We start from the raw sequence: 22,856 nt of genomic DNA on the forward strand, positions 1-22,856 counted from the left end.
CATGCACAGTATTTGACACTGGTCAGGCTTCCTCAGAGCTAGTTCCCAGAATGAACAGAGCCCCTGACACTCCTGTTTATATCTGTCAGCCAGTGCTCCCTAATTGGACCAGGTTAACTGCCCTAATCAGGCAACTCATATTCTATGAGGTCCTCCTGGCTGACCTCATTACAACTACTACAGGTGATTTAACCTGAGAGTCACCACACCTCAGGCAAGGGCAAGGTTGAGAAGGCAGGATCTTCATGGTAACCTGTGCTCTGCATTGCAAACCAGCTGTCTAGCCAACTTAGCTAAACAAACCACCCCTCCCCACCCCCCCTTCCCCGCAGCTGACACAAAGACTCGGGGACAGAGATTTAAGACAAGAGATGCTGGGGCATATGTCAGGAATATAATTTTTCACAAAGGGTGATAATTATTGGGAACTCATAGCAGAAGAGGAGCTGAATAATAATTTCAAAAAGAACCTGGATTGTCACTTAAGTGGATTAAACATTCAGTGCTGCATGAGATAACAAGGTGCAGAGCTGGATCAACGCAGCAGGCCAAGCAGCATCAGAGGAGCAGGAAGGCTGATGTTTCGGGCCTAGACCCTTCTTCATAAAAATTCAGTGCTGCATGGTTTGAGTCAAGGAACAGGACTGACTGCATTGCTCTAGAGCAAGCCAGCATGGACCTGTTTGTGCTTTAATGACTACACAATAGGTTAAAAGGACAGTTCGCTAAGAAAAAAGGATTTGCAAACCAAAATCAGGTATAGGGTGTTGCAGTGGCTGGACCACAAAAGGAAAGATTTGAAACTCACTGAACTACAGAATTATCTCATACCTGAAGCTGCTTTGGTTTCTTTAACTTTAGTTTGCCAGTCTTGTATCCTTCGTACTTTTCAAACAAGTCAAAGAATCTGCAATAAGAAGTTTTGGCATATTTGAAAACAAAGGTGAAAGATGGTCAGAAGTGAACTTAAAGCCTTGCAAATATTTCAGCGAAGTTCACAGAATTTAAACTTATGGAAGCTACCTAATTTCAAATTTTCTCCTTATACCCAAGGAATTTAACAACTGCTATTAAAATCTGTCTTAAAGTTGCTAAAAGCCTACAAATAAACTTGATAAATCAAAACAGCCATTTGATAGTACAGAACTTGAGTAACACTGAAAAAAAACACATTTTGTTGAAATCTTTTTCATCTTGACATCTTGCAATGGCATATGATGACTGATAGCTGACTGTCAGGTTTTGTTCATATTTCAAACCCAGCTGCCTAATTCCAACTCTTTAACAGAATAGATGAGATTTGCTGGTTCGTTTTTCGGTGCAATGCTCTGACAAATCAGTCAACCTGCTCAGTTTGAAATTTAAACAAAGCCTGGCAGTTAACTTTCAATCAGCATTAATGGGTACTTTCTCCATGGGAATACCCGAGTCCAAATGACAACCAACCAATCAGCACTCTCCTTCCATGCAGTAAACGTTAGCTTTCTCCTTGATTAGGTACAATTTTTCGAAATGTCCTGATGCGAAATAAGGTGTCTGATTTATCTGTATTCTAAGATGATTTATTTTAGAGCTTGGATTTGAGCTAGTGGCTTGTCGGTTTCTGAAGCGGTTTAATGACTAACGTAATTATTTCTGTAGCCCTGTTGATTTCTTGTAAAAACAGAGAAAACATTCCTGGAGAGTATTAGGGATCTGTTTTCATTGTGTTACAGACTAGACCAAACCCCCTTCAAATAAACCAAGGAGATAGCCCAGACCCTAATTTGTATCTTATTTAAAGGCAAGTGTAAGGTGCCATGTTCCAGATGTAATTCAATTGGTTACACTACTTGGCGTTAAGCAAAACACACTTTATTTTAACTGTAGGATAAGAATACAAACAAAAGGAAGAATTGGTATAACTTAAACTCTTTGAAAAACTTAACAGAATAATAGATTATTCAGCTACTAAACAGCAACTGTCCCAATACAGTTACATTCTATAAATACACCCCTGACAAAGTCAGTAAAACAGATTGTCTCACATGCAATTCTGGAAGGAGGAAAAGAACCCAAGCTTTTAGCTGTAATTGAGAGAGAGAGAGCCGTAGCAGCTTCCACAACCAGCTTCAAACACCCCAACAGCTGCTGAAAGCTAAACTAAAACCATGGTTCTGTAGGAGCCTGACCCCACCCATTCATGTTGCTTCTATTGATCCAACTTTTAAAAAGCCCCAAGGCCTCATAAGATGTCTCTCCAAGCCAATGAAGTAAACAAGTCTACACATATGGCTCAAAACCTTTCAAAAAAGCAACACAGGACAAAATAAATCTCTTAAAGCCATAGTATCATCACGATTGGAAGCGTTTACATGAGCACAGTAAACAATTGTGCATTAAGCTTTCAGATTAAAAAGGTCAGAGATTAATTTTTATTCTTTAGTTAAGAAAAACACCTATAGCTCAGAAAAGCATTTGTGATTTCATTTTGGAGGTTTGCAGAAATCTTGGCTAAAGCTGGACTTGCCAGTAATCCACTGGAGGGAGCTATACCAGTTTTTAAGATTATGACAAAGGCTTCAGTCTTGACCACAACAACAAACGGGCTTAGATACACCTCCATTTCGCACGCAGGCAAACACAAAACTCCGTACCATTTAGCTTCTAGTTTTACCTCATTTTGTAACATTTTATCAGAAAGTTAAAAAGAAAATAAAGTTTGGGAAGTAATGATTTAACAACTATATTAAAGTCTTAATAGCACTGACTAACATTCTTGACTCTGAGCCAGAAAGTTATAGGTTCAAGTCATACTTCAGAGACTTGAACAGAAGTCCAGACCAACACCACAGTCTAATAGTGAGGGAGGGTCGCACAATTCTAAGTGTCTTTAGGATGAGCCATTAAACTAAGGTCTCAGCTGCCCACTAAGGCAAATATAAAATGTCCCGTAGCACTGTTTCAAAGAAAAGCAGGCGAGTTTGCCCCAGAGACCTGACCAATATATGTTCCTCAATCAACATCGTTTTTGAAATAGATAACTTGGTAATTATCACATTGCTGTTTATAGCAGATTGCTTTGTGAAAATTGGCTGGCATGTTTCCTACATTTTCGCACTTCAGGAGTATTTCATTGGCTGTAAAATTATTTAGCTTGTGACACAGAAAGGTGCTGTAGAAAAACAGATCATTCTTTTACAGTAACAGCTGCACTGGAGAAATTCCCTAAAAACTGCAGACAACTTTGCGAGGTCTTAAAATGGACATTGTCCAAGTATTAAGTTTCACACTAAATTTGCACAGTCTAAATTCAAAATCCAAGAGGTTAAGATTACTATTTGTCAGATTATCAATATTAAGTCAGATGTTTTCCTTTTGGTTTAGCCAGTAACAAAATCAATTTGTAAAATTGCTTGTAGTAAACAATAATGAATGGGTCCTGTTCTGGCCGAGTAGAAAACTGACGCCACTCAATCTAGTCACTTTTGGTACATATCTGCTCATCTGTTCCAAATTACAAAGGAATTGCAAAGGTAAGTACAAAGGTAGGTAACGGCCCACCCTTCCAATGCTTACAATTCTCCGGTCACAGTCTTTTTTTTCTCCACTGGACTATGCAGAAGCCATCCCAGGCTGTCATTCAATGTCTGAAGTGCTCACCGAGCAAGACAAAGTACGAAGACAAATGTGATCTAACTGGTGCACAGAGTAATAGAGTCATATAGCATGGATTCAGACTCTTTGGTCCAACAAGTTCATACTGACCATCTTCCCAAACTAAACTAGCTCCAGCTGTCTGTGCTTGGCCCATATCCTTTCAAACATTTCTTACTCGTGTATTTATCCAAATGTCTTTTAATCATTGTAACTGTGCCTGCATCCACCACTTCCTCTGGCAGTTCATTCCACACATGAACCACTGTGTAAAAACGTTGCCCCTCATGTCCTTTTCAACACTTTCTCCTCTCACCTTAAAAATATGTCACCTAGTTCTGAACTCTCCCACCCTACAGAAAGGACCCTGGTCATTCACCTTATCTATGCCCCTCATGATTTTATAAACCTCTATAAAAAGTCACCCCTCAACCTCTTAAGCTCCAGTGACAAAAAAAAAGTCCCAGCCTTTCCAGTCTGTTTTTATGTCTCAAACTCTCCATTCCCAGCAACATCCTGGTAAATCTTTTCTGAACCCTCTTCAGTTTAATAATATCCTTCCTATGACAGGGCGACCAGAACAGCACACAATACTCCAGAATAGGTCTCATCTATGTCCTGTACAACCTCAACATGAAATTCCAACTCCTATACTCAATGGACTGAGTGATAAAGGCAAGTGCGCTAAATGCCTTCTTAACCACCCAGTCTACCTGTGACATAAGTTTCTACAACACTATCCAGGGCCCTACCATTAATTGTAGAAGTCCTGCCCTTGTTTGTTTTAACAAAATGCAATATCATATTTATCTATCTGCCACTCTTCAGCCCATTGACTCAATTGATCAAGATCTCTTTGTAATCTTAGCTTCAACAAAAGCCTGTGATTTATACTCCACTGCTTTAGCAACATGGCTCAATATTCAGCTTGCTTTGTTGCTATAGGTGAATGATTACAGGTAATGTCCGCTATCACTCCAAAATTACTTGCATCCTCCACCATAGGTAGTTCACCGCTTCTTATTTTCACCTTATGCAAAAAAGCAAGGCATTTATCTTATTTGTGTTGATCCAAGAACCTTGCTCACTTCAGGATGATTTTGTGTCAATTAATTACCCGTGAATACTGACAGTAATGGATATTTTTCAATCACGGTATTGCAATTTCCTTGTACTCCAACCTTGTTATAGATAGTGTTCTGACTATTTGACTTGTTAAACAAAAATTCAATTTGCATAGCCTTATCTGATCATTCTTATTGTCAGGAAATCATAGTCTTCACTTTGTACACCAAGTTCTCACTAACACAACAGCAGAGAGATTTTATTCATGTTTGGGAGGTCAGGGATCCTGGGACAGGGCCTGTATCCTGAATGCGCTTTGCTGTGACTTGCCTGGCCACTATAAAGGATCAACCAGGTACTTCAGACTATGGTTATTGAAGCCCAGGAAGAGAGGCATTTCAGAGAAAGTTTGAGTTTAACATTCATTGTCTTTTTTCCTGGTGCTACCAGATTTATTGAATTACAAGTCAATTTCCATAGTGTGTTTAGGAACTTATGACTAGTCCTCTATAACAGGACTGAGGAGCAGATGTAGGCCATGTGGCCAATCTAGCCAAGCCTAGTATTCAATAAACTCAAGCTGATCTGATTTTGTACTCAACACATCCCTCTCTGCTACCCACCTCCCACAACCCTGAATTCCTTTGTCCATCAAAAAGTTATCTAACTCTACCTTGAATAAATTCAATCACCCAGCCTTCACCGCTTTCTCAGGAAGAGAACTCTGCAGACTAACCAACCTGTGAAAGAAAACATTTTTCTTCATCTGTAGTTCAAACCTCTCCTACACGGGAAAACACCCTCTGTCAAGTCACCTCAGAATTTTATGTTTCAATAAGAGCACCTCACATTCTTCTATACTCCAATAAATGTTGGCCCAACACGTTCAACTTTTCTTTATAAGATTTAATCCTGCATCTCAGGAATTAATCAAGTGAAACTTCTCTGGACTGCTTCTAGTGCAAATATATCCTTTTTTCAAATAAGATCAAGCAGTATTCCAGGCATTGTCTCACCGAATTATTGTACAGATATAGTAAGATTTTCCTCTTACGTTCTAGCCCCTTCAAAATAAATACCAACATTCCATTTGCCTTCTCTTGCTATTCCTGAAAAGAAATGTTTTGTATTCATATATGACATAATGCATATTAATACACCACCAATTTGCATATAGCTAGAGGAGCTCATGGCTCCCAAATAAGACAAATATCATCAGCCCAAACATCCTCAGCTTCGGAGTGACCTGGCACCTTTTCAGAGCTGGCCCAACTCCCCACCAGGCTCTGGCCTGAACAAACTACCAAGGCACTCTTTCCTTCTCTACCTCAGAATTCCTATTTAAATAGCGTACTGTTTGTCTATTCTTTCTGCCAAAATGGATAAGTTCACATTTTCCCATCATACTCCAGCTCCTAATTTTTGTCTCATCATTTCACCAATCTATATCCCAGTGCGGACTCTCTACTTCCTCGTTAAACTTACCTTCTTACGTGTCTTGGTGTCATTTGCAAACTTACCTACCATATATTCAATCTGCATAGAATCACGACCATCACATTACTAGAACCTAAACAATTACTTTTTTTTAAAAAACTATATTTGCTGGGACACCAGGAAAACTACCCAAATGAAAGCAAAATACTGCAAATGTTGCAATCTGAAATAATCACAAAGTGACAGAGAAACACAGCAAGTTTGGCACCATCTGAACAATTCCAGAAAGAGTCTGAAAATGTTAACTGTTTCTCTCTCCACAGATGCTGCCAAACCTGTTGAGTTTCTCCAACACTTTGTTTTCATTTAGGAAAACTATCCAGTTCTTCATATTATTCCACAGGGCCTCAGCAACCATCATTACAAGCAAAAAAGTGTCAGATGGCAGCTTGAAGCTATTGACTTATGAGGTGCAACCTAAACATCATCTTGTAGTCTAAGCCTAGACTGTGCAAAGTTCTTTGGTTTTTATGCACAATCTTCTGACTCAGAAATAAAAGCATTACCGAGTGAGCTAGAGTTGACACTCATCATTGCTCAGAAGACAGTGTTTTCGTTTTCTTTCACACAACACCTATGTGGCCTCCTCCAGTCCCACAACCCTTGAAGATCTCTGCACTGGTCCATTCTAGTTTGTTGCTCCTTCTCAAATTTCCTTGCTCCACCACTGTCTTCAGCCATTAATGTTCAAGCTTGGGAATCCCCTCCCTAAAGTTCCTTCTGTCCTCCTTTAAGAAACTCATTTAAAATCATATTCTTTGACCAAGCCATCCTAATATTGCCTTTTGTGGCTTGATGGCAAGTGCTCCTGTGGATCAATGCAAAAAATTTTACTATGTTAAAAGCACAATATAAATGGTTTTCTGTTGAGCAGCAGAGTGCATTTCACGTGTAAGTTCACAGCATGTTTCACTGCAATAAAAAAAGTCACTTTGCTAATTTCTCAGTTGGTAGCAAAAAGTATTTTCGGGATTATTTCATGGTAATACCTGTCATTAGAGAAATCACCAAATTAAATTACTTTAATTGTAAGGAGGAAACTATTCCCAGAAACTAAAGGTTGTATTTGTTGGGTTAAAGCAGCAGTTGACAGCAGCTGAGGCTCGAGTCAGGTTTAATTGCCTGCATACATGAGGAGTCACAGTTTTGTCAAAGTTTCAAAAAAATCACTGGCAATCAGGCAGAAAAGACTGAACATTATGCCCTATAGACATGTACAGAAATCACAGTGTACGCAACAGTTATAACCTGGCCTCACTTCAGATTTAGAATCTGACATTCTGTCATACCAACTCAGTGCTTGCAAGCCAGCATAATTATTGGCATTGATTCACATCAGATTTGAAAAGGGAATGTAGGCAAATCAGCAGCTAGTAGATCTGACTCCAGACATGATTCAACCACATTCATGTAAACATAATGTGAGACGTTTGGACACACAACAGCCAAAATCAAATTTGGTGGTAGTATTAACCTATTGAACACTACACAGCACTTGCAACATTAACTGCTGACATGGAACAGCAAACTGACAATAAATGACGATTGAACTTGCAGTTATACAAGTCTTCTCACAATTTGCATGCGTTCAAAAGCTCTTTACAGCCAACAAGATACGTTCTGATGTAATGAAGAGTTGTGATGTAGGAAGCACAACATCCAATTTGCACAAAGATTGGTCTCCCATCCAGGTAATCTGCTGTAGTGCTGTCAGTTGAGGCAAAAGTTCGCAATGACACACAGGAATTTGCTTCTGAACTAATGCAGGGAAACTTTTTGACCAGAATATAAATGGCACCTCGATTTAACATCGTGAAAGAAAAATGGTGCTGACAGTGCAACACTCCCCAAGTACTACAGCTCAGATACACTTCTGGTGTAAGATCATAAGAAATAGGAACAGGAGTAGGCTGTTTGGCACCTCGAGTCTGCTGAGTCATTCAATAGGATCAAAGGTGATCCAACACTCCTCACATCCACTTTCCTGCCCGTTCCCCATCGTCTATGATTTCCCAAATGATCAATAACATATCCATCTGAGCCTTAAATAGAAACAAGGACTCTGCTCTCACACTCTCTATGGCTGGGTGCTCCAAAGACTCTCAACCTTCAGAGAAGAAATTCCTGCTCATTTCAGTCTCAAATTGCTGCCCCTTTTTTATAATATTCAGTCACAGGATGAGGGCATCACTGGTTAGGCCAGCATTTACTGCCCAGCGGGCAGTTAAGAGTCAACCACTCTCCTGTGGGTCTGGAGTCACATGTAGATCAGACCAGGTAAGGACGGCAGTTTCCCTCCCGAAAGAAAATCTGTGAACCAGATGGGTTTTTCTGACAATCAACAATGGATTCATGGTCATCATTAGGCTCAGATTATTATTGAATTCAAATGCCATCTGCCATGGCAGGATTTGAACTCAAGACTCCAGAACATTACCTGGATCTCTGGATTAATGGTCAGTGATTACACCACTAGGTCATCGCCTCCCTGTCTTAATGCTGAGACTATGCCCTCTGGTCCTAGACTCTCCCACGATGGGAAACATAAGTCCCTGAAGGATCTTATATATTTCAATGAAACTACCTCCCATTTTTCTAAACTTCAATGAGTAGATTCCCAACCTGTTTAGCCTTTGCTCGTAAGACAATCCCTCCATACCAGGGCTCATCCTGGTGCACCTTCTGTAAACTGTCTCCAATGAAATATATTTTCTTAAATAAGGGAACTAAAAATGTTCACACTATTCCAGCTACGGTCTCACCTGTACCTTGTACAGTTGCAGTAATGTGCTCTAATCTCTGTAGTGAAACTCAAACACACAATCTTCTTACTCACACAGAAGAATCCCCGAGCAATGATTAGAAAATAATGCACTGAAAGTCACTGACTGGGCAGAGACGGGTTGATGACACAATACACAGAGTGACCTGTTACTCCCCCTCCTCCAAAAACAAATCTTTACAACACTTGCAAGTTAATTTTCACTAACTTTGGATGCATCACTTCCATCTTCATCTTTTGTTTTGGGGTTCGGTCACCGTGTCGAATGATTGCAATAACACAGCGCAGTTCCATCCTGTGAAACACACAAGAAAATAGGTTTACTTTAATCAGAACATAAAAAGCAAAACGCTGGAAACAAGAGCAGCAGGTCAGAAAGGGGAGGGATTGAGGGGAAGGTACACGTTAGGAACAGTAAAACAGAAAGGACAGGCAGAGACAGGTAAATGAACATGATGGTACTAATGGGCTGAAGAAGTGTGTTTACTTCAATGCAAGGAGTATTATAGGCAAGGCAGATAAAGCTTAGAACCTGGATCAGTACATGGGACTATGATGTTGTGGCCATTACAGAGACTTGGTTGAGATTGGGACAGGACTGGTTGCTCAATGCTCCAGGTTTCATTGTATCATCTAAAACAAAGAGGAAGGTAAAAGAGGTGGAGGAGTTGCATTACTGATCAGGGAGAATGTTACATCTGCGCTCAGAAAGGACATGCTGGAGAGCTCATCCACTGAGGCACTATAGGGAGAGCTCAAAAACAAGATGGGTGCAATTACTCTGGTAGGACTCTGGTACCAAAAGGACCCCCCAACAGTCACTGAGACATTGAGGAACAAATATGTAGGCAGATTATGGAAAAATGCAATAAAAACAGAGTTGTCATAGTGGGTGACTTTAACTTCTCCAATATTGACTGGGACTTCCTTAGAGCAAGAGGCTTAGATGGGGTAGAATTTATTAAGTGCATCCAAGAGGGTTTCTTGAAACAGTATGTGAATAGTCCAACTACAGTTGGGGCGGGGGGGTGCATACTGGATCTTGTACTGATTAAGGATGACTGACCTTTCAGTGGGATAGCATTTTGGAAACAGTGACTACAACTCCTTATGTTTTAAGATAGCAATGAGTAAGGGTAAGTCAGAATCTTGTGGTAAGGTACTAAATTGGGGGAGGGCAAATTACATCAGTACCAGGCAGGAGCTAGGGAGTGTTAATTGGGAGGATGTGTTATCAGGCAAGTCCACACTTGACATGTGGGAATTGTTTAAAGACCTGCTGATGAGAGTTCAGGACTAGTATGTTCCAATAAGGAGGAAGGACAAGGATGGCAAGGTAAGGACCCTTGGATAACAAGGGAAGTTATGATAGTCAAAAGGGAAAAAAAAAGCAGCACATGTAAGGTTTAGGAAGCTAAAATCAGAAGGGACCATGAAAAATGTAAAGAAAGCAGGAAAGAACTCAAGCAGGGAATTAGGAGAGCAAGAAAGGGCCATGAATGACCTTGGCAAGTCAGGTTAAAGAGAATTCCAAGGCATTCTATACATACATTAAAAACAAGAGGATAACTAGGGAGAAGGTAGGGCTACTCAAGGATAAAGGAGGGAGCTTGTGCTTGGAGGCAGAGGATGTGGGTGAGATCCTAAATGAGTACATTGTGTCGGTATTCACCCTGGAGAAGGACATAGAGGATAGTGAGATGTGTGTGCAACATGCTAATATGCTACGGCATTTTGAGACTAAGAAAGAAGTGGTATTGGGTCTCTTGAAGAGCATTAAGGTGGGTAAGTCCCCAGGGCCCAATGATATCTACCCTAGGTTATTGAGACAGGCAAGAGAGGAGATTGCAGGAGCCTTGACCAAGATCTTCGTATCCTCATTAGCCACTGGACAGGTCCCAGAGGACTGGCGAGTAGCTCATGTTGCTCCTCTATTCAAGAAGGGAAATAGGGATAATCCAGGAAACTATAGACTGGCGAGTCTCACATCGGTGGTCAGGAAGTTATTACAAAGAATTGTTAGGGATAGGATTTACGCACATTTGGAAAGGCATGGCCTAATTAGGGACAGTCAGCATGGCTTTGTGCAGGACAAGTCATGCCTTACTAACTTAACTGAATTTTTCCAGGAGGTGACAAAAGTGATCAATGAGGATAGAGCAGTCGATGTTGTCGACTGGATTTTAGTAAGGCTTCCGACAAGATCCCTCAGGGTTGGTTCATCCAGAAGATTAAGACACATGGGATCCATGATGTTTTGGCCATAGAAGGCAGAGGGTAGTGGTGGAAGGTTGTTTATCAGGATGGAGGTCCATGACTAGTGGTATTCCGCAGGGATCCTTACTGGACCTCTGCTGTTTGTGATATATATAAATGACTAGGATTAAAATGCAGATGGTTGGTTTGTAAGTCTACAGATGATACAAAGATCGGCGGAGTTGTGGATAGTATAGAAGGTTGTCAAAGAATAGAGCGGGATATAGATTAGTTGCAGATATGGGCAGAGAAATGGCAGATGGAGTTTAATCCGGGTAAATGTGAGGTGCTGCACTTTGGCAGATCAAACGTTAAGGAAGCGTATACAGTTAATGGCAGGACCCTGAACAGCATTGATGTACAGAGGGATCTTGGGGCTCAAGTCCATAGCTCCCTGAAAGTGGCCACGCAAGTAGATGGGTTGGTGAAGATGATGTATGGCATGCTTGTCTTTATTGGTCAGGGAATTGAGTACGAGAGTCAGGAGGTCATATTGCAGCTTTACAAGACTTTGGTTAGGCCACATTTAGAGTACTGTGCTCAATTCTGGTCAACACATTACAGGAAGACTTCAGAGAGGGTACAGAAGAGATTTACCTGGATTAGACGGTATGAGCTATAAGGAGAGGCTAGAAAAACACGGGTTGTTTTCTCTGGGGTGGCAGAGGCTGAGGGGAAACTTGATAGAAATCTACAGAATTATGAGATGCACAGATAGGATTGACGGTTAGAATCTTCTTGCCAGAGTTGAAATATCTAAAACTAGGGCTATGCATTTTAGGTGAGGGGGGTGGGGGGGGGGGGTAGGAATGTTCAAAGGAGATGTAAGGGGCAAGTGTTTTACACAGAGTGGTAGGAGTGTGGAACACACTGCCAAGGATCGTGGTGGAGGCAGATATGATAGGGGCATTTAAGAGACTATTCGATAAGCACATGAACATGCAAAGAATGGAGGGATATGGACCAAGGGCAGGCAGAATGGATTAGTTTAGTTTGGCTTCATGCTTGGCACAACATCGTGGGCCGAAGGCCCCATTACTGTGCTGTACAGTTCGAGATTCTATGTTCAAAAATTAAAAAGACCTTCAAAGAATACAAATTCATTGAATAAGTCAGAGTACTCTGGTGCAGAGCAGTAATGCCGCATGCTTAGTGAAAGGGGAGTTTATTGAAAAGGGATGGTAGTGCTTTTTTCCCTTTTCTTTCTCACCCCAAGTTGGAAAGAGGGGTGAAATATTCAAGAATGACACTGCAAAGAAAACAGTGCTCAAAGTGTGACTGGAAGGCGACTGGCAGCCTTGGTAAGTAAGACCTTGAAAGTATCACTAATATCACAACTTTTTAAGTAAGAATTGTCAGTATCTGTGTGTTGGGTGTCAACAGCTTGGCGGGGTGGGGGGGGGCAGGTAACAAGATGGAAATGAAAGACAGAAAAATTAAAAAGTGCAAGGCAGAGGAAACAGGAGCTATCAGCAAATTAGGCTGTAGTTCAAAAAAAAGTGCAAAAAACGTCTAAAAAGGTATTCATCCAAATGTACAGAGCTTTCGCAATAAGACCGACGAATAAATAGCATAAATAGTTGTAAACAGGTACAATGTGATGTGATTACAGAGTCATGGCTCTGGGGTGACTGAACATCCAAAGAGTATTCAATCTTCAGGAAGAATATTCAGAAAAGCAAAAAAAAAAAGGTGGAGAGTGGTGTTGCTACTGAAATATTAAATCAGTGCAATAGTGAGAAACCATTATGGCATAGGATATCTAGTTGTGTCATCAGTCGGGGTGGAGCTAAGAAGTAATAAGGGGCAGAAATTATTCGTGGGAGATCTCTATAGACTTCCAAACAGTAATCAGCACCCTTGTTGCTATAGTAATTCCAGGTGATATTAATCTACATGCATATTGGGCAAATCACATTAGTAATACTGCGGCAGAGAATTCTTAGAATGTGTAAAGATGTGATTTTAGACCAATAAACTGAGGTATCAACAAGTAGTCTAACCCAAAACTAGCGTCATAACTCTAAACAAAGTAAAGAAAGGTATGAGGGGTGAATTGGCTGTTATGTACTAGGTAACTTCAGTAAACAGCATGACAGTGGATAGGCAACAGTTAATATTTAAGGAACGACATGTTATACATTCCTTGCAAGTGAAAGAACGCAACTGGAAAAGCAGCCCAAACATGACTAACAAAGGAGGGGAAAATTAAAGTATGAGAGTAAACTTGCAAGGGTTTTCAGTATATAAAAACTATTTTAGTTCTGCTTCAAAGAATAACATTCAAAAAAACTTCCCAGATATGTTAGAGAAGCAAAGATTTATTGGGAAAGAGGGACTGAAAAGGAACTAGTGCTAGTTAAAATAAAGTGTTGAAGAAATTAACAGGTCTGAAAGCTGACAACTGCCTATGGCCTACGGCCTGATAACCCACACACCAGGATGCTAAAAGGAGGTGGCTATAAAAATTGCTGGTTGTCATCTTGCAAAATTTTGTAGATTTTAGAGACCTGACAGATTGTAATCCCATTATTTAACAAAGAGGGAGGGGAAAAAAAAACAGAAATTACTGAGTGATTAGGCTAATATCAGCAGAAGAGGCCTAATGAACTTCTCCTGCTCCTAACATGTATTCTTGTATGCTCCAGATCTAAACAACTCCATGTAAAAGTAACAGTTACCTCCGATTCTTTTGCCAGTCAATTCAATATCTGTCCCCCGGTTAGTGAGCCTTCTGCCATGGAATGCAGCTTCTTATTATCTACTCCATCAAAGTAACTCATGATTTTGGAACACTCTTATTACATTTCCCCTTAGATTTCTCTGAACAGAGAAGGAAAAACAACCCCGATATCAAGGCGGATGACATAACTGAAGTCGCTCATCCCTGGTACCATTCTTGCTAAATATATCTCATTCCTAAAATCAAGCAAGTTAAGCAAAAGTTTAAACTGACACCTGACCTCAGTTTTTCGGACCAGAATCTCTCTTGAAAGTGCTGAGGGTTTTGAGAGTTTTAACTTACATAGTTCCTGAAGTAGTTGGAACAATGGGAATATCTTCAGCTTCTGTGGGTATGGACCACGGAATCTGCAACTGAGGAGCGAGCTCCCGCATAATTATATTACTGCAAAGAAAGACAAATTCCATTCAAACTAATTTCTTCTATACAGTAATACAACACGTAAAATATATAAATTCTTAAACAAAGAAAATCAAAATACAAGAAACACACAGCTCCCCATAAGAGAGAGAGAAACAAGTTAAGGTTTTGGGATTGCAAATAAAGTTTCAAATCAAGATTCTTTCTGATAATATTTCAGAAGGTATCAGAAATTATCAGAAATATTTTCAGACACAGATGGATTTGTGTATTTTCAAATTTCAAGTATTTCTAGTTTTGCTCATCACTGTTCTGTGAAATTAAAAATTAAACCCTCCCCTTTTTAATACCGATGACTGCTCCTATCCTGCAATGTTAACAGTGAACATCAGCATAAGATAGTTAAAAATTAAAAACTATGTCATAGAGAAATTAAATAGTTGGCTCACAGTAAAAGATAATCGGACAGCAGAAAGAGTTGATTTGATTTCGAAGTTCAAACAATGTGAATCATTCTCTAGGGAATTCAAATCCTGCAGCATGCAAGGAAGCTACTTCTTCAGATTTTAAATTAGATCTCCATTATTTTGAATAGCTAAATAAATAACTTTTCTTTTCTCTTAAGCATACAGATACTGTGGTTTAATATTTTGAGAATCATTAAAAGCAATGTATGCATCAGACAAGAGAGGTTACACATCGGAGATATTAGACCAAACATGAATAATGACAGAGTTGGGTACCGTCAATTAATCATGTTTCCTCCTATGGGTTATAATGTACAGTTTCTTTGTATATTAAAAGTCTTGTGTCTGTAAATTTGCACCTCAATATTGCATTATATTGAACATTCAAATTATTTGCTGCACCTCATTAAGGGACATTTTGGGTTAGCTACAATTACTATTCAATACTTACTAATAGACACCATTGGTTAAGTTGCAATATTCGTCTGTGTTAACTACAGCCACCATGGCTCATTTAACATATGGGAAGTGATTTCTCATTTACGAAATGTACTTTCAACTTTCTATTTGTAATTTTTCTTCTCTTTTAGTTAAAACAAACCCCCTCCCCCTGCAGATGCCAGGTCACAGGCTACTCCATTGAGCACAGCCAAGGCAACAACCTACCACTTTCCAGGCAATTGCAGTCTTGACATTTAATCTAGCTTCTCTGCCTCACCCAGTCTCATCCTGTAGCTATGCTGGCGTCTTCTATACCACAATAACCCATTGATAGATGGTAAAACCAGCATGATCCTTTCAGGATAAATGTTACACTTCTATATTTTAAAAGCATGTTCTTTGATACACCAGAATGGTGCTCAAAAGTAGACTTATCTGATATATACCCTAGGATTTTCGCACAGTCATCATAGTATTTCATGGAGTTTTTCACAAAGCTGAATCCATTGACGTCGCAAACATAAGAATGCCCATTTGCACGCAGCAGATCAAAACCACAAACTGTTTGCTACAAAAACAAAACATGTAAAGAACATAAATCAACACAGGCTGCCCTGTATCGGTAGAAATCTAACAAGCATGTAGTCCCAATAATAAATCAAAAACTCGTTCAGCACGATGAAACGAAGTTTTCTTTTTTAAAAGAATCTCTTTCCCTCTCCTCATCTCCCAAAGGTGTGTGTGTCTTTCTGGAATCTACAGGTTATTGTAACTGTCACTTCAATGTATCTTCTAATAGTGTGGCTGGCTATTCAGCTGCAGATGTCTTGCAAATAGCACTTTCTCCATGCCTAACACAGTCACAATATCCAGCAGTGCTGACCGGATAGTTACCAGGAGTGCGAACCCTGGCTGATATCCTTCACATAGCCTCAGGGCACCAAGGAAAATCTGCATGTTTCCTAATTAGAGATAGTAGGAACTGCAGATGCTGGAGAATCCGAGACAACAAGGTGCAGGCTGGATGAACACAGCAGGCCAAGCAGCATCATAGGAGCAGAAAGGCTGACATTTCGGGCCTAGACCCTTCATCAGAAAAGGGGGAGGGGAAGGGGGTTCCGAAATAAATAGGGAGAGAGTGGGAGGTGGAAAGAAGATGGATAGAGGAGAGGATAGGTGGAGAGGAAACAAACAGGTCGAAGAGGCGGGGATGGGGCTAGTAAAGGTGAGTGTAGGTGGGGAGTTAGGGAGGGGATAGGTCAGCCCAGGGAGGACGGACAGGTCAAGGGGGCGGGATGAGGTTAGTCGGTAGGAGATGGAGGTGCGGCTTGAAGTGGGAGGAGGGGATAGGTGGGAGGAAGAACAGGTTAGGGTGGCGGGGACGAGCTGGACTGGTTTTGGGATGCGGTAGGGGGAGGGGAGATTTTGAAGCTTGTGAAATCCACATTGATACCATTGGGCTGCAGGGTTCCCAAGCGGAATATGAGTTGCTGTTCCTGCAACCTTCGGGTGGCATCGTTGTGGCACTGCAGGAGGCCCAGGATGGACATGTCGTCTGAGGAATGGGAGGGGGAGTTGAAATGGTTCGCGACAGGGAGGTGCAGTTGTTTGTTGCGAACCGAGCGTAGGTGTTCTGCAAAGCGGTCCCCGAGCCTCCGCAGCCACACCTCCATCTCCTACCGACTAACCTCATCCCGCCCCCTTGACCTGTCCGTCCTCCCTGGACTGACCTATCCCCTCCCTAACTCCCCACCTACACTCACCTTTACTGGCCCCATCCCCGCCTCTTCGACATGTTTGCTTCCTCTCCACCTATCCTCTCCTCTATAAATTTCTATCCGCCTCCCACTCTCCCCCTATTTATTTCAGAACCCCCTTCCCCTCCCCCTTTTCTGATGAAGGGTCAAGGCCCGAAACGTCAGCCTTTCTGCTCCTATGATGCTGCTTGGCCTGCTGTGTTCATCCAGCCCTGCACCTTGTTGTCTCTGTTTCCTAATTAGAAAGATTTTGCAAAGAGCTTTATAAGATGATAGCAAAAAAGATGACCAACAAACAGAAAGCGGGAAGGCTAGCAAGGGTGCAATAGTGAGGTTGAAGGATTCTTGTGAAGCATCTGAAAGCCTAGAGGGATGTGGCAATGTGGTGAAATAGGAGTGATAGTGCAAAGTGCACAAGCAATATGGCCAAAAAAAGAGAAAAAAATGCATACTGCACTAACATGTAAATGATCTTGAAAATTCATTGACAACATTTGAAAGACAAAAGCCACGTTTCAAAACATTTCTGCAGTTTATTCTACTTAAACATTCTAAACACAGCAGCATGCATATTTTGGATCATTGACTGGATACTGCTTCACTTTTGAGGATTTATAACCAACCTTAAAAGCTACGCTGACTTTCCTAGCAACTAGTTTTTCCATGGCAGTTAACATCACAGGATAACGTATCTCTTTTCCTTCACTGTCCCGTTCCACTTTCCCATCCAGAGCTGGTGATTTGCGTGCCTCTGCATGTGCATAGTCAGGACCAACAGTGTAAACCTGAAGTAAGAACAGTCTTACAGTTAATTTTTGATTTGCCTGCATGGCAAAAAAACTCATTTGCTTTCCTTCAACTCCTGCCTGTTCATCAACAGGTAACAGGTATCAGGTTATATTAACCATAGATTTCTCCACTAATAAAGGAAAATGTGGCAAGCTGGGAGTACAGGCTGGCCTTTCCAGGCACAAAAATAGTGGCTAACCCAATGATATGTACAGACAAATCCAGGTGGCCAGAAGCCTTAGTCCAAAAACATGTCTGGATCCCTAGGCAAAATCCAACAATGCATTCTGCTTCTGAAGTGTCAACCCTACAATATCTGAAAGAGGAGCTCTGCAGAAAGACCAAGTGGTTGATTAGCATTTTGCATTTAATGTTAATTATATTTTCATGCAGAAACAGCATCCAGAAATGTTGTCTTACATGTTATTTCATGTTTTGTTTAACCAAGAACAAGAAATGTACAATCTGAACATGACTGCATGGTGCTATAGTCATATCTCAGCTGGCCATTGTTCATATCTGTTCCTATAACTTGGCTGGGTTGTTGTCATTTTCTTCCTCGGTGGGGTGAGATTGTCCTTTCCCTACTCAATGCTGTGACCAGCTTTTGGGCAGGCCCAGACTGACTTTTAAGCTTCCTCAAGGTCACAGCACCCACTGCCTTCGGTGGATGCATTTCAGCGTACCTCATGGGGTGGATGGCATTGGAGTGTTTGGTAATGAGAATACATTACAACATAGAATTCTGTCTGAGTTACATATCTGATAAAATCAAATACCACAAACAAATCTTTTTGTTCTGTAAAAATTGATAAAATGAGACTTCTGTGGAGTTTCCCTCCCTTGAGCAACACAAAATTAAAAATGTACAGCAGTTTATAAAAGCAGAAATAGTACCTTTACATCCGTTCCATCTGTTGGCATGAACTCTTCATAGATGTAAGATCCAGTTTTACGCACGGTGCTTTCAGGGGAGTAAACACTGCTCCGACTTCCAATCTGAAAGAGTTGATAAGTCACAGTGTGAAGTAACACAACATTGCAGTGTAGAATGCTCTACTTGTGCGCAAAACAAAACATGCCAGAGACAAAGTGGAGCCATGTATCAAAGCTATTCTGATGTGGATTTCCATACAGGGATAAACAGATATTTCAGAGAAAACAGATGAAATATGTAAAACAAAAATTTTCAGACATAGCAAGACCAAATGTTTTTCAAGACAGATTTAGAGCAATTGCCTGAAAATATTAAATCGCTGGAAAGATGCTGGAGTGGCAGCATTAGCATTCCAGAACAACGCATCTAAAATGGGTCCAGGATTTTGTGACCAAACTTAACTCATTGTCTCACATTTTATGGTTTTATTTCAGATTTTTCTGAATTTTTATATTTATCTCCAGTACAATAGATCTCTCAGTACTATTTGTTCTAATTATTAATTCGGCTAAGTCATAGAAAGATAGCCAACATTTGAAGTATTCTTAAAGGGCTTACTCCCCCATTAAAATTTGAATTATAGAATCAGATATTAGTTCCATCACAGGAGGCCATTCAGCCTGCCAAAACTATGCCATCTTTCTGCGATAACAACTCAGCTAGTCCCATTCCTCCAACCCCTCATGTCATCATTGCTTTTCTTTGCCAATCACCTTAAATTTCACTCTCACTTGCCTTTCTTTCATATCTGTCATCATGGCTATTGCCAATGGAATAGTTTCTCACTATATACTCTGAAAACCCTTACTATTTTGAACACTTCTATAAAATCTGTTCTCAATCTTTACTTTCCCTAAAGAGGACAACTCCAGCCTATTCATTCAATCTCTCTTCCTAATAGAAGTCTCTCATGCCTGGAACCACTCTCAGATCGTTACTGCACTCCTTGCAAAGCCTTTCCATGCTCGCTAAAATGTCGTGTCCAAATTGAACACAGTCAGAAGTCACATGACACCAAGTGAAGCACTTGACTTGACGAAGGAGCAGCGCTCCAAAGCTTGTGGTTTCAAATAAAGTCAAATATAGTCTGCATGATAACCTGGTGTTGTGAGACTTCTGACTTTGTCCACCCCAGTACAACATCGGCACCTCAACAAATTGAGCACAATACTCCAGTTGAGGCCAAGCTGCTGTTTAACAAAGATTCACCACAATTTAACATAAATAATAGACTTGCCAGCAGAGGCAATTAGACCGATAGTGTTTATTTCAGTGAAAGAATCAGTATTGGTCTGATCAGAGTTATTCTGAAACCGTTCTTGCCAAGAACAAGACCTTCCTCAAATTATATCCTGGTCAACATTCACCCTCAAATTTTTTTTTTTTTTTTTTAAAACAACTTTGCATTTTATCCTTTTGCAGGGGCCATGCTAACCATTTCTGTACCATTCCAATGTTAGCATTTATCAGTTTCTTCTTTCCAGTAGTGTCACATTTCCATTACAGTGCTTTACCTTCGAGCTGGACAGCATCGCAGTTTAAATGTCTCACCTAAAGGACAGAACCTCTGATTCTCCTAATTACTGCATTGGAGTGAGCCCAGATTATGTGTTTCAAGCTGGATGGGGTTTGCCCTTTGATCTTAGGTCAGGAGTGTTGCTCTTTGAACAACACCAAGGTGGCAGATGTGCAACGACTATGAATACTCTCACAGTAGGAATGTTGCAAGGAGTAAGCAGGTTCAACAGGAACTTTCAAAGGAAATTGGATACATATTTAAAAAGAAGAAAATGTTATGGCTTTGGAAAATGAGCAGGCTTGTCGGACGAATTGGATTGCTCTTTCAATGAGCCAGCACACTCAGTGGGCTGAATGGTCTCTTCAGTGAATTATGTCTCTATGATAACACCATTTACTGCTGCATACTACTGTACCTTACGGAACAACCTCTGGCTGCCTCCCCCTGCTGACACAGGGTAGTAAATATACACATTATGGTCTTCCGCACTCACGGGTTTCTCAACAAAGGGTTTCTGGAAGATTTCACCATTTACTTCCACATGATCATCACCTTCCACCAGGCTGCATTCTGCAAATGAAGAAACAAGAAAATGTCTGACTCAGGGGCACGAGCTTTACTGTGCAGCAATGCAGCTTTTAATCAATTCATACACAAAACTGATGAGCTGGATGGCTCAATATTACTCCAGGCAGTGCCTTTACCCACCAGCAAGCTATGTTCTCATTTCAAGACTGTTTATCCCCTGTATTTTAACACTGTAGAATCATAAGAGCCATACAGCACGGAAACAGCCCCTTCGGTCCAACTCATTCATGTTGACCAGATATCCTAAACTAATTTAGTCCCATTTGCCAGCATTTGGCCCATATCCTGCCAAACCCTTCCTATTCACATACTCATTCTTTTATACAACCTTTATATCCTTTTACACAACACTCATACAACCTTTTAAATGTTGTAATTGTACCAGCGTCCACCATTTCTTCTGGCAGCTCATTCCACACACACAGTGATGAAAAATGTGAATTATATATTTTAATATGACTTTTTTTATGAATTTGCATTCCAAACTAGTGGCATATAGGTGTTGGCTTATTTTTGTGAAGGAGATTCAAGCATTTATTAAGGATTGGTCTTTCTTGGACCATGACTTTAACTGGGCCTCTGAAACTTCATGAAAATAAACAAACAATTTCAAAAGCCAGTCCTAATTTCACGGTGTAAAGACAGACTGCAGAAAAATGCACTACTAACCGTCAGGCCGGTCTGGATCACGATTCAACACTGCATAACGGGGAAGATCTATCCCTTCTTGTTGTAAAATCCGATAAACTTCTCTCCTGCACGGTAAAAGAATAACACCAATCAATACTAATATTTTAATCCAGAAAAACAATTGTAGGTAATTTACAAGATTCCAGCCACATTATTTCTCAATATTTACCATGTGCCAGTTCCTCAAAGCAGTCCTGGCAACATAAATAAGGCAAAGAACAAAATTCAGATAAAGCAACTTTCAGTTCTGGTTGTAATTCACAGTCTCAAATTTAAAAAAAAAACGCATAATTATGTGAACGTTAGTAAAGGACTAGGTTAAGCTCTGCTTTAGTGGTCTAGACAATGTAATAAATATTTGACTCTTACCATTCAGGTTTACACACGCTGGGCTAGGAACTCAGAACAAGTCCCAATCACCAGAATGGAAAGGAAAGTTGAAAGAGAGTGACACACTCATTTTACTCAAACAGTGCTGCGTACCCTAGGATTGTGAGGTCAGCATCATCATCTCGGAGGCATCAGCCCAAAATAAGCAACTTTATTTTCATGAGGGCATGTAAACAGTGATATGAATAAATAAGCGACAGATGAACGCTACTCATTAATGTGGACTCATTTTAAAAATTAAAACTGAACAAAATTTGTCAACAAATCAGCTAAGCACCCAATAAAAATTGTCCTCCAGGGCAAAGTACTGCTTATTTTCAAAACAAAAGGACTTCTGTGTTTCATGTTTGATTACTGACTTATTTTCTATCTGCACATATCAAAGTCTTCAGGGCTCAGCCTGAACAAAGACATCCAATGAAATGTGCATTTTTCATTAACGGAATGTAATGAACTGCCAACTTTCAGACATTAGTAGTATGTGCCAAAGATATATTACAATTTAATGCACAAATTCAACTGCAGCTTGAAGGACAGATCCATTTATCCAAATTCCATCAAACAACCATTTGTTATCAATGAGATTTACAACATCAGAAAAGCTTTGGGTAAAACAAATTAAATCAACCCGGATCTTTAAGTCATTTTCTGTTCCATTATAATCAAAGCGTGAGTGTGAAGAGATGAGGAATGTAGGATCAAAAAAATAGGCCATACAGCCCCCAAGGCCTAGGTGAATCAGAGTACAATTATCACAGGTTTTCTCTGCAAATTATTTTCCTTTACTTTTCTGATGAGAGGTTCATGTTGAGCTTAGCAGCAAGCAGTACAAAGACTCAAAATATCTCAGCCATATATATTAATTCTGTATCCGAGAGTCAGGGTGGGGAGCACAGAATGAGGATAACATGGCAAAATGTTATACTTTTACCAACATAT

The 22,856-nt window shown here is 40.4% G+C and overlaps 1 protein-coding gene across 8 annotated transcripts in view; it reads right to left on the reverse strand.

The window, feature by feature from the left end:
* Nucleotides 1-22,856, reverse strand: part of LOC109937657 (inositol hexakisphosphate and diphosphoinositol-pentakisphosphate kinase 1-like) — a 172,782-nt gene that overhangs the window by 110,472 nt on the left and 39,454 nt on the right. For all 8 annotated transcript variants that reach the window (XM_048617084.1, XM_048617083.1, XM_048617082.1 and 5 more), the window contains exons 5-12: nt 21,507-21,592; nt 20,665-20,819; nt 18,691-18,792; nt 17,628-17,789; nt 15,694-15,815; nt 14,262-14,363; nt 9,189-9,275; nt 832-907 (exon numbers count right to left, since the gene is read on the reverse strand). In XM_048617084.1, coding sequence (XP_048473041.1) covers nt 832-907; nt 9,189-9,275; nt 14,262-14,363; nt 15,694-15,815; nt 17,628-17,789; nt 18,691-18,792; nt 20,665-20,819; nt 21,507-21,592 — 892 coding nt within the window. The remainder of the gene's footprint in view (nt 1-831; nt 908-9,188; nt 9,276-14,261; nt 14,364-15,693; nt 15,816-17,627; nt 17,790-18,690; nt 18,793-20,664; nt 20,820-21,506; nt 21,593-22,856) is intronic.

This window comes from Rhincodon typus, chromosome 36 (genome assembly GCF_021869965.1).
Source record: "Rhincodon typus isolate 14 chromosome 36, sRhiTyp1.1, whole genome shotgun sequence".
NCBI lineage: Eukaryota > Metazoa > Chordata > Chondrichthyes > Orectolobiformes > Rhincodontidae > Rhincodon > Rhincodon typus.